At 39.7% G+C, this 12457-nt stretch overlaps 2 protein-coding genes across 5 annotated transcripts in view; one reads left to right on the top strand and one right to left on the bottom strand.

The window, feature by feature from the left end:
- Positions 1 to 3783: 3783 nt before the first annotated feature.
- On the bottom strand, positions 3784 to 9258 carry CCDC59 (coiled-coil domain containing 59). Its single transcript, XM_068190328.1, has 4 exons — positions 9100 to 9258; positions 7656 to 7878; positions 6778 to 6877; positions 3784 to 4154 (listed from the first exon to the last, which is right to left on the bottom strand). Exons 1-4 carry the CDS (start codon positions 9227 to 9229, stop codon positions 3993 to 3995), a joined length of 615 nt encoding a protein of 204 aa, XP_068046429.1. The 5' UTR covers positions 9230 to 9258; the 3' UTR covers positions 3784 to 3992.
- Positions 9259 to 9303: 45 nt separating this feature from the next.
- METTL25 (methyltransferase like 25) overlaps positions 9304 to 12457 on the top strand; it is a 46631-nt gene continuing 43477 nt past the window's right edge. For all 4 annotated transcript variants that reach the window (XM_068190324.1, XM_068190325.1, XM_068190326.1 and 1 more), the window contains exon 1: positions 9304 to 9556. In XM_068190324.1, coding sequence (XP_068046425.1) covers positions 9304 to 9556 — 253 coding nt within the window. The remainder of the gene's footprint in view (positions 9557 to 12457) is intronic.

Consider the following 12457-nt stretch of genomic DNA (forward strand, 5'->3'; position numbering starts at 1 on the left):
CTGCTTCTCATACTCCCATGCTGGCTGGGCCTTATCTCCTGGTTATCCTGCACCTGATCTGTGATGGCAGTCAGGATGATCTGCTCCATGACCTTCCCTGGCATCAAGGTCAAACTGTGAGACCTGTAGTTTCCCCAGATCCTATGATCCTATTCCGGTTCTTCTTGTTAAAAAAAAAAAAATAAAAAACCGCCAAAAAAACTACTCTGCTAGAAATTAATAAGGCTTAGGTTGCAACTTAAGGAAAAAAACCCAAACGAGCAAGATGTCAGAGGAACCATGACGTAGCTTTTTATTTTTCCTTTTGCTTCCCCTTTATATGATTAACATCAAGAATGTGCTTAAGCCCCACTGACTGACAGCGCAGTCCATTCCTAGGCGTGCTTCTTCTGAACAGATACAGGATGTCAGGGCGTGGGCTGGATGAGCTGCCCTGCCCCCACTCATGCAGCTGAAAATTGGACAACTTGTTCTAATACAAAGTATGATGCAGAAGTGGAAGTTGTTCCTGTGTTATGTTGTAACTGCGTTTTGTACCCTTTCTGCACTCCCCAAGAAAATATTTGTTAAATACAAAACGTTTTTAAGTTTTGGCATGATTTATTGCTCCTAGTGCAAAGGCAATTTATCAGCATACCTCCACTGCCTTCAGAGCAGATTACTGTATGGATCGGGGAGCAGCAGCTCAGATACTTGAACATTCAGCAACTGAAATTACCACAAAATGATATCTATATATATAAAAGATTGGTTTTAAAATAACATTGACCACAGCAACTACCACCCGGACAACAAGGCACCACTTTAAAATAAAAAGCGATCATATTAAAATATTGCCTTAAAATCAGACAAGATTTTACAGGTAAGTCTGTGAAGATACGGATGTGTAAATTATATCCCCTTTGTTTTAAGCTTGAGCACAGTGCATATTAACTAGTTCTGTGTTTTCAGACATGCAGTGCAATTCAACATATTGACACCTATTATTTGACAGTAACTGCAAAAAATACACCTCAAATACATTGATATTTTAAAACATTGATATTTTGTTGGTTTATCAACTGCTAAATGTATTTTAATGCATACCAGATTACTTTAAAAAAAGCCCTGTCTACCTCATTAAACTTGAATACCATTTTCCACTGAAGATAACTAATTTATTTATATTATCTGTAGGGAACAAAATATAAAACCCCACCAAAATTAAATAAGTAGAAGGAAAAAAACCCTTAAATAACAGTTATATCAGTTAAAATGTTGACACAAAATAGATTCATACTTTTTATATCTATAATTTCTACAGACTTAACCATTTTGAGAAATCAAAAAGCATTTTTAAAAGCTTTAACTGCATTGTCTTTGGAGAATTACATGTATGTGCTGTATTCACAAGCAAATGTTTTAACATATTCCTCTGAGATGACAAAATGTCACATTAATGATTATAGTGGAATACAAAATAAAACATAGTACATCTTTATAGGGTGAGGAAACACTGTCTCCAGCAGATACATGCTCCTTGATTCTAAGTGTGGAACACTGGAGGATTTTTAATTATCATCAGGAAATAAGATGCAAACTGAAAAGGGACACCAAAGCAAAGGGAACTATATTATAAAAAAATAAGGTTTGCTTTAATTTATTAAAAATTTGGGTTATTAAATATTTGGTGTTTGGACTTTTTTGTATCCAGGAACATTGCCTGATGAAATTTGATGACCAAATGTTTTCACATAACTGTTGAATATGCAGTAGTGTGAATGCACACTTGGATGTTGTGTTGCCAACACTCAGGGATGCTGAAAAAGCTGATTTTGTGACAGGTATTACTATAAACATGTTGTAAAATTTCTAGAAGCTTCAAATGCTCAGTATCTGTGCATATCAGTAGCAAAGCCTCCTGCCATAAATCTGATGAGTCTTGGCCAGATCAGCTATACTGTGTGCACACCAAAAGCAGAGTCCATGTGTGCACATCAAATCCTACATGCCAACACACCAGATGAGTTTCCTGCCAAAGAGATGGCTGTCTGTGGAGAGCAGCTTTTTCCATTCCTCCCCGGAAAATTCTCAACTGAAATACAGCAGTCCTGTCACCAGTGAGCAACCCAAAGCTGGTGTAGTTAGGAAGCATGAAATATATCAGCCTGAAGACTGTTTAATATAAACACTCAATTAGCACATGGAACTCTTGGGGAAACAAGCACTTAATGCAGCAGCCTGACTATTGTGGTGGATACTTTTATAAACAAATCTACAAGTGGTCCTTGAAACTGAGAACAAATTTAAAAATTCATTGTTAAGTATGTAATTTAGGATTCTATTTTAAAAAGAAGTGTAGTTCTTTATTCAACATTGTATTTGATCTAACTTCACTAGACAATAAATTGAATGTAAATATAACAACTGAATGATAAAAAATTAAGTTTTTCCATAATCTAGCATTATCATTCTCCCATATGTTTCACCTCCTGAGTCGTCTTAAAGCAATCTAAGCAATGTGTAACTGATTTGTGTTGAGGACTGACTGAAAATGTACAATGTATTAGTTTTAATTATTTTAAGCACTGAACATGAGAATTATTTCTAGTTTTATTCCAGCATTTGACTTTTAGGTTCAAGTGACATGTCAGCAACTGTAGATCATGTATTTTCTATCTGCTATTGGCATTCCTTGTACTCATTTTATCACAGAAAGAAAAAAAAAAAAAAAAAGAGAAAAAAGGAAAAAGCAAGAGAGCAAAAGAGGGGAAAAAAGGAAAAATGAAAAAAATAAAAACCTACCTTCTAGAAAATCACTACTGTTAAAAAAAAATAGGGTGAAAGAGAGAAATCACTGTTATATTTACTCACTGCTTTTTGGGTCTCATAATACCTTTCCCTACATGGCAATATCCCTTTGGTCAGCTTGGGTCAGCTGTCCTGGCTGTGTCCCCTCCCAGGCACCCCCAGTCGCCATGCCAGTGTGGCAGCATGAAGGCCTTGGCTCTGTGTAAGCCCTGCTCAGCAGTAACAGGAACTTCCACTATCAACCCAGTGCTCAGCACAAATCCAAAATGCAGCCCTGTACCACACACTGTGAAGACAATTAGCTCTACCCCAGCCAAAACCAGCACACACATTTTCTAGTGAGCAAGGGTGTTGACAACTAAGCATTGTCAGCTTAGGTTATAATTTTTTTTCCTTTAATCCACAAAGTGGGATCCTCAACTATAGTTTCTCAACTGACACTGTTTTCTCAGCTGGGTTGATGGCAAGATATTAAAAGACACAAATGTGGGGATAACTTCTCTTTTGGGGAAAACACATAAACCCAGACTTGAAAACATTGATCCAAATTGCTATTAATTAAAAGCTACATACAAGAAAACAAATTTCATGACAAAGCTATACACAAAAGTTAGAGCAACTAATGTTACAAGTTACAAAGCAGCTTTATGAATGGGCCAACAATTATTTTTCCAAGATCTTTACATACAAACCACTTTTGGACCTTTGGACCTTACTACTGGCAAGTTTTATTCTTTGTGGAGAATGAGAAATAATAGCCATCCAAATATAGTATATGTACTTTGTCTTCATGTGCTAAACCTATCCAAGAGCACACAAAACACACTCCTAGAACTGGCAGCTCCTGCAATACCAAATACATCACATACATCATTTTAATCCTCCCAAGTGAATGCAATTTTAGGAGTCAAAATTGCAGGAAGTATTAGATTCATGGTCAGATGGTGCTACAGCCTATTATTTTGAGTTCAAGATGTCACACACCTAATAGAATTTAAGTTCAGAAATACAGACCATTTATTTTCAAGGTACCAGATCCCTTTCACTCTCAGCATAGAATACATATTTTCAGGATGAATATATCATTACTGGACTAATGAGATAAATAAAGGCAATAACAAAAGTAATACAGAACAAAAAGACATTATTTATTAAAAGTAATTTAATAAAATGTCCACAGCTAACTTAAATATTTGCAGGGGTTATGTGTTTTGCTGTATTTTCTGAAGAAGAAATTCTACTTGTAAATTTAGATTTGGCTGTCCTTTCTTTGTCTTCTTACTCAGTATTTTATAAGCTTCCATTTTCTTTTTCTTGTACAAACGTTGAGCTTCTTCTCTTTGTTGTTTTCTTTTTTCTGCTTCCTGAAATTAAATAAATATGTAAGATTATGAAACAATTATGAACCCTCTGTGACTGTGAAGCTATTTACAAGCAATAAAGTTAATTTTTGTATAGGTACTGGCAGTTAGGTATTGTACTGCCAACAGAAACACCATTTCTCTAAAGTTGAATCAGGATGTTCTTTCAGCACATACTGCAATCAGAACAAATTATACAGCCTCAAGCTTTAAGAGAAGAGTCAAGCTTTCTTCAGCAGAACATCCTACAATAAGGTTTGCTGCTGCAATGTATACTACTTCCTTTCTGTGAAATGTGCTCCTTCACTACTCTCCTTAAATGAAAAACCCCACTTTCTCCTCTTGAGTGCAAGCCAGAAAAAGCAGCTCCCATGTGAGTATCTTGTCAATCCATATGTGCTGGGATATTAAGACACCTCTGCACAGGACAGGCTGATAGGATATGGAACCTATCTAGACCATGTGTTGGGCAGGTTTGTGATACTAGGACAGCATTATCTAGGGGAAATTAATCCAGACCAAACCACTAGTGACCTGTTCTCTTTAAGGCAGCACAGACTCTGTCTTTACTTTTAAGAGAGATGGAACAAAACCATGAACCCTAATCAAAATTTTACCCGTAAAATTTTCCATGAAGCACACATGCAACCAAACTACTAATGGAGTGTTAACTGTATACAGATGGACTATCAACACTATATAGATAATCACCACAATGTTACATTCAGATTTTATCCAACATCTCACACCCCCTTATCCAGGGTTGTAATTTTACTCAGTAATTTGGGCAAATATCCACAAGCCAGATAACCAGCTTACTTCACTTATATCATGTCCTACAAAATATGCAAGACATCACAAATCAGACTGAAAGACTGCTCCAGTTCATTTGGATAATTTCTTCTCATAAAGTTTATTCTTTGAAATGCAGTGCCATGCTGATCACATCGGCAAGCATTTCTGCAGAACGCCTGAACAGATGATAATTTATGGATCATATTTTTGTTTTCCACAGCATAAATGGATTCAGTGATGTACAAAAACTAGTAAGAATTGCTCTCTGACATACAATTTACAGGACAAAACTCAAGAAAATACTTCTAAACAGAAATCTAAGAGGCCTCAGGAAAAAACATCTAAACAATCAAATAAACACACATATGCAAAAATATGCACAGATAAACAGATAACCTCTCTCCATTCAGAATCATTGACTTATTTTACAATAATGACTAACAAAATTTATTCCTTTTTTAAAAAAAAAAACAGAGCAGCATCAGCTCTAACTTACCTGTAATACACTTCGTATCTAATAATTTTTCTGCTGTTCATCATATTCTTGTAAACAACATCCAGTTAAGCTACCAGCCAAATGCTTACTTCAAACCAAGAACATTCATCTCAGTTGCTACTTACCTTCATATTTTTTCTGATCTTTACTAAATACTAGCTTTTCTTGGGCCAAAAAAGGCCCTTGAGGAGGCAAAAATTGCGTCTTTAGGCTTATTTCTCTTCCCAAAATAAACAGTAAATCCAGCGTTTGCTAATACACATGACAATGAAGCACATACTTTACTTTTTCAACATGCACCACCTAAGTACTCCACCTAAATGATTACTGTTATTGGGGCACTCAGTTCCTGTTTTGCCTAATTATCTTTAACAAAACTAAAAATGCCAACATCTGACCGCAGGCAACTCCTATGTTCTGCTCAAAGAGAACTCTCTGCAGTCTTGCCAGGGTTTTGCTTGTTCCCATCTTCTCTAAATAAGCCAGTCATAACGTTAATTTCTTTCGACACAATTTGTAGCTAATACGCAAAAAAGCAGACACCAGCTGAATAACCACATAACTCACCCAGAATCACAGATCAGCTTGCTAAAACTAAATACAGCTGAAGAAATAGTATCTTTTTTACAGCTATATATTCAATATTTATACAGTAGCTACTGAAATTTAGTATGTCACCAGGAAGTTACACAACTTCTACAATGCTACACTGTGTGCCATTTTACATTGCAATAAGCAATGTCCTGGGAGAGAAAAAAACTAGTTAAATAAGGACCTCTAAAACTAATAATTCAAGTGAGCTAATTGACAGTGATGACATTACAATATGTCCTCTAAAAATAATTCCAATTAAATTCAAATGAAGGGAATGACTAAAAATTTTGATTGTGGATACTATTAAATTTAATTATTTCACTGTTGGTCAAAGTACATAAAAAGGTAAAATGAAGACTGCATTGTGATAATGCCATAAGAAACAGAATGGGTATTTCATTTTTCATCAAGATGATGGTATTGTTATTACTTCCCTTTCTACAAAATTTAAGAGGTCTAATATAATCCACTGGGCTATGCAGATCAAGCTCAAAGCTTTTCTTCATGTACCAACTGACATAATAAAATCCTGCTATGGGCAACTGCAAGATAAAAATAGTAAGAAGAGAACGATCCTTTGAATGCCTGCGTGCCTGAATACCACTGTCAAGCTGAAAGACACTGAAAGAGCTCCAATACCTCCTGTGGTCTTCCCTGGCTTCAGATGGGAGACTGAGCTGTAGAAATGCTATTAATCTAGATTTTGTTTAAAATCAAGAAAGTACTCTATGCAAGATTTACCTCTTTCTTTCTAGTATGCTCAGCCTTTATTTTCTCATACTCTTCTTTTGCCTTCTGATTGGACGTTTTATTTTTAAACTTCTCTTGAGTCCCAACTGACCTGGAGGAAAAAGTACACGTTTTTGAGACGCTGAGTATCATCAAGCAGACATAACCATAGATCCCACAGCCACTGCAGAATCACAGCAGTCTTCCACTGCTTTTGTCGCACAGTCTTCCACTGCTTTTGTCAGTGAAGTTAACTGCAAATATAGGTTTCAGAACACTCATCCTTCTACACTGAATAGATTGTTTGAACCACTCTTAAATGATACCCAACACCCTGCCATGTGCAGTCAGCATGAAAATATAACAAACTAAACTTTTTCAATGCCAATGTACCAAAGACCAGAGTGCACACAACTGTTAGTAATGCACACACCTTATCTGCTGTATCTTCACATGGATGATGTTTCGTGAAGCTTAAAGACTGCCTAAAAGAGTTTTCCCCATCATTCAAGCTCCTCAGATAGAAAACCTGAACATGCTACCTTAGAGTTGCATTCTCTCTTTCTAGTTCAAACACATGGAAGCAACTGCAGAGAGATGAGAACAATTATTTAGAAATACCACTCTCATGGAAAAACAACAAAATTTTTTTCCTTTATTCTCATCTCCATCTGGTGGCCATACTGTGCAATGATGCCTCATTGTCTCAAGTACAAAACCCTTACACTGCCATTTATTTTTCTAACAAGCAGGAAAGAATATTTAAGACATAACAGCATTTTTAGTAAAGCAAATCACCACACTAACGTCCATGTGAACTGTTAAGATCTAAAATATTTCTTTAGCGAGGGAAAGAACTACATTTTTAAAAACACACTTTGAAAACTTACTCTGCTGCTTTATTAAGCTTTTCTTCTGATGACACTGAATCATTTGGAATCCTGCGCCTCTTCTTAAGCTTTTCTTCCTCTGCAAGGTAAAGATGTTTCAAGTGCTCTGGAAAGGTGTCTGTAAACTGAACATCCTGTTGTGAATGCACTTGTCTTCTCTTTTTCAGTAATTTCCTGTACTGTTGTTCAATCTTTTGTTTCCTCCGAAATGCAAATCCTCGTCCTGAAAGCACATGAAAAAGGGAGTTAAATACACCTGCACTAAAATAGTACCAAACCATTCAACTGCTGTCAGGACTCTTTCCATCTGTTTTCCTCCCAAACTGAAAAAAGCCACTACATGTGGCAATTTCAATAAAGACCAATCATAAGCTCAAGGAAAGAACCACTACGATTAAGTTGTTCCCTACTGCAACATTGGAACTTGCACAGATTTACTGAAAATTACTGCCTGAACCCCCAGGAGAGCATTGCAAACACTTCTGCTTAATGCCCACGATGCACCTTTGCCAATGTTTTTTGAATCCAGTGAAAAGATGTATTAACATTTCACTTCACTCCTAATTTTGACACCTTCCAAAGCAACATGAAAATAAGCTCCTAAAGGCAGTCTCAAGAAAACACTGGTAATAACGCTGGCAGCAGCAGCAGGAGCGTGCAGCAGCTGTGACACAAAGAAAAAAGTCACTAAATTGTCCTATCACTATATATTAATAATCCACTGTCCTTTCACTTAAATAGTATTTATTGCTACAACCTTCCTTCTGCACATGTCCAGAAGTGCTTTTCTACAGCGACATCATGGAATTATTTCTGCTTAAAGAAAAGAACAGACATTGGCTGTTTCAGTCTCGACCATTAAAGAAAACTTACCAAAGTTGAAATAAGACATGTTTTTTTCCAAATGCCTTATTTTTTTATTGCATTAGTCTTAAGATCTACTGACTGTCATAATATTCACTAACAAAACAGTTTCTAAAGGGAAGTCAAATTAATTCCAACTTTTCCTTTTATTTTTTCTCCAAAGCTGCCACTTCGCAAAGTGCTGCTGAAACCCACGCTCTTTTTCCTATTCATTTTTACATCTGCATAACTACCTACCAACAACCCGAACCTTTTCTCAAACACGCTTCCTTTTTAAACGTACGTTTTTATATCTAAAAAACTCAAAGCGAGTCCTAAACCCGAAAACCATCGCTACACGGCCCAGGGGCTGCAATCCGAGCCCCGGGAGCTCCAGCTCACACAGGCCGCCCCAGCCAGCCCTTCAACCTCCATCCCCGAGTCCAGGGCCACGAACACCGGGAGCGAGGCGGGGCTGCGGGCTCGGCCAGCCCAAATCCCCCGCTAGGCCTGGCAGGGCTGGCCGCAGCCGGGACGCTCGGGTCGAGCCAGCTCGCAGCTGGGCCAAGGGGTCGGGCTTCCTTCGGCGGCCCCGACTCACCCTCCTGGACGCTGCCGACAACGCTGCGCAGCAGGACGGGCCTCCACCGCCGCTTTCGGCCGGGTCCGCGGACCGCCGCGCCCTCCTTGGCGGCCGCCGGCCCGGGCCCCTCGCTCTTGGCCGCCGCCATCGCGCTTCCGGCGCCGCGCACCGAGTCGACGTCACGGAGCCGCGCCGCGGCGCCGACGGGCCGCGCGCGGGGCCATGTCGCGGCCGTCGCGCGCGCTGCCGGCCCAGCCGGCCCCGGCGGCGGCGGCGCGGGCGCTGCGGCGCGCGGCGCGGTTCGTGCGGCGCGCGCTGCCGCTGTGCCGCGCGCACACCGTGGAGTTCTTCACGCGCGGGCTCTGGCAGCGCCTCGTGGCGCCGCGCCCCGACGCCGTGCTCGAGGCGCTGCGCGCGGCCGGGCCGCTGGCGCGCCCCCTGGCGGAGGGCTCGGGCGCCGCGGCGGCTCCGTGCGGTGAGTGGGGCCGGGGGCGCGGGGGCGCGGGAGCCGCTCGGCCGTGCCGGGGGAGCGGGACGCGTTCCGACCCGCCCCGCTTCAGAGGGAGCGCAGCCCGCCTGGGAATTCTACGGCCGGGGCTCGCGGTAGTGGCGCTTGTGACGGTCGTCTCGTGTCGTCAGTTTCAGCCTGTTCGTTTGGAAGTGAAACGAAACTCCAACCTGGCAGATTCATTCACTCAGACTGGCCCCGAAGAACGCAATTAAAATGAATAAAAACCCAAATCAAACAAAACATCCTAAAAACCTCCACGAGTGGAAAGATGTAACAGTTAAAAGTCCTCCGGGTGGTGAAACTGGAGATGCGGAGGACAGCTGGAAAAGGCTTAAACACCGCTTTCCTGGGTATCTGTCATAGTCAGTGTGTCTGGCACAGGAAAGCAGCTGCTTTATTTCTGACGAGATCTATTTAAGAAGCACTTCATATTTTCAGTAATTTTCCCGTCACTGAAGAGGAAGCCAGCTAGGCTGCTGTGCTGCTGAACGTGCTGCAGTCCGAGTCGGAGGGAAATGTACCAGTAATGCTCCTTCAGGCAGGGCACAGAAATGAAGATAAAGCATCTGAAAGCGGTGCTGTTTGGGGGGACTGAGCCCAGGCAGAGAGATCATTTTCAAATCCAAGGTGAAATCTCTGACAGAGCGCTTAGCTGAGAAAAGCCGGTGTCGTGCCAAAGCATATGGAGAGTAGATAGCTGTCACATTGTGTTAGCTCTGAAATCCTACGTTAAATGGCACTCGAGGCAGGAAAGTGTGTGGAGTGTAAGAGAAGGCTCCACAGAAAGTAGCGTGTGCTTTCTGGCATAAAAGAGAAGCTAAGATAATGATTTGGACTCAGAAAGAGATTGAAGAACTGCGAATTGCTACATCACTAGCAACATTTCTCTGTTGGATCTGAAGACCTCTCAAATATTAACTACAAGACTCATTTTTAAAGGGTTGAGTTATTTGGGAAAAAGCCCACAGAGTTTATTGGTGCATGGAAAAGACATTGGATTATGAATTACCTTCAAGAGCCAGATGGAAACAAGACAGTGGTCTGGTTAGCAAGCAAAAGTGTTGGGAAGCAGCAAGGAGAGGCTTAATGTTCATGACAAATAATGTCAGAGTCAGAACTGATTCAGAGCAACAGGACATTAAATTGAATGTAAATAGAGGCTGGAACAAAACTAATTCTCAGATGCAATCCTCATAAAGAAAACAGTAAAGGAAAATTACTCTGGTGTAACCTGTTTCTATGGGAAAGTCCATGGAATGATTCAAACACCAAAGTGGTGGCCTGTAGAGTAGCATGAGAATCATGAAGGCAGAGTATTGTTTTGTAGATTTCAAAACTGGATAATAATTTAATAATCTGCATTCAGAATGCATGTTGCAGAATCTGATACAGAAATTACTGGAACAAAAAACAAATTTATGTCTAAAATTAAGCACATCTTTTTTGAAGAGTATGAAGTTTTCATGCTGTGGCTAAAATATGACATTTCTTCTTTGGTTTCTGCAAGAATTGTTTCTGCTAATTAAAATAAAAAGGAAGAATTGCCCCTTCTTTCCTGACTTTAAAATTATAGTATGCTATTTAACAGAATGCACTGTAGTGGAGTGGGCATATCCTTGCTGATTTGTTGGTTCATGCCTTACTCATTTGACCGCATGGTGTCTGTCCATCCAGTCATGTGATGAAAATACTTCGTAGTAGAATATGAGTTTTTCAGTGAAGATACCTGCAAGCATCTACTTACATTTGCAAATTAATGCACTGCTAGCCTGTATTAAAATTAGGAGAGAGAGATAGAAATATAGTGTCATAGCTAAATAAGCTGTGTGCATTAGTGCAACTCAATAACGTTAGGGATCAGAAACGGACCATTATAGATCTTGAAACCCAACATAAACGGAAATTACTGTTCCTTGTTCAAAGTCATTTCCTTATCATGACCATGTGAAGGATGGAACCATTGTTCTCACTTGTACCCTGCAGAAAAATGTAAGGTCCCTTTTTAGATTCAGAAACTGATTTAAAACATCAAAAAGCTGACACTTGCCACATTGCATTTTGTTTATCATGTCATTGCTGTAAATTGGACACAGGCACAGACAAATCTGTGTTTAAGTATTTTCATATTTTTCTGTAAATTACTGTTTGTACTGTGATTCCAACTTTGGGGCATGTGTTTCTTTGCTCTGAAGATTTGTTTGCAAATATATAGACTGACTGGTTTAAAGACAAGCTAGATTTCCTCTTGTGAGCATCCAGAATAGAAATGTGTCCAAAAACCCAGCATTTTTAATATTCATAAATAATTAAAAATTCACCAACTGCCATTCTGTATTTTGACGTTAGGCTTCAGATGCCTTAATGCAGTTGGTTCCTTTTTTTTAGTTATCAAGCTGGGACAACAGTTTAAGTTAGGTAGGAGTGTTACTACGGGTGATCTTGTATGAGATTCTGCTAGTTCTATCATGTTCTTCCACCAGATAACCAAGTTAAGGAGTGTTATAGAACGTGGGTGTTGCTGCATTGGATTTCAGTTAAGTGAGATTTGTAAGAACAGTAATTTTATTTTATGTCAGCTGCTTAAAAAGTGAAAGCACATCTATTTTCTTACCTTTCTGTGATAAATCTTACAGAAGAGACATTGGAAAGCTGTCCCTTCTCCCTAAAAGCTGTGGTCTTTATGTCTTATCTCTAATATCCTGTTACAATCTTAGCCTTCATGAAGACTACATGAACTTCAATTTTTTCAGACAAGGAAGTTGTTTATGGAGAAATGTGGCTTTCTTTTTAGATTCTGTAGCAGAGAGGAGTAAGAAGTGCTGTGCAGACAACAAAGCCATGTTAATTCTGGTCATAGCTTAGAGA

Source organism: Anomalospiza imberbis, chromosome 5, assembly GCF_031753505.1.
Source record: "Anomalospiza imberbis isolate Cuckoo-Finch-1a 21T00152 chromosome 5, ASM3175350v1, whole genome shotgun sequence".
NCBI lineage: Eukaryota > Metazoa > Chordata > Aves > Passeriformes > Viduidae > Anomalospiza > Anomalospiza imberbis.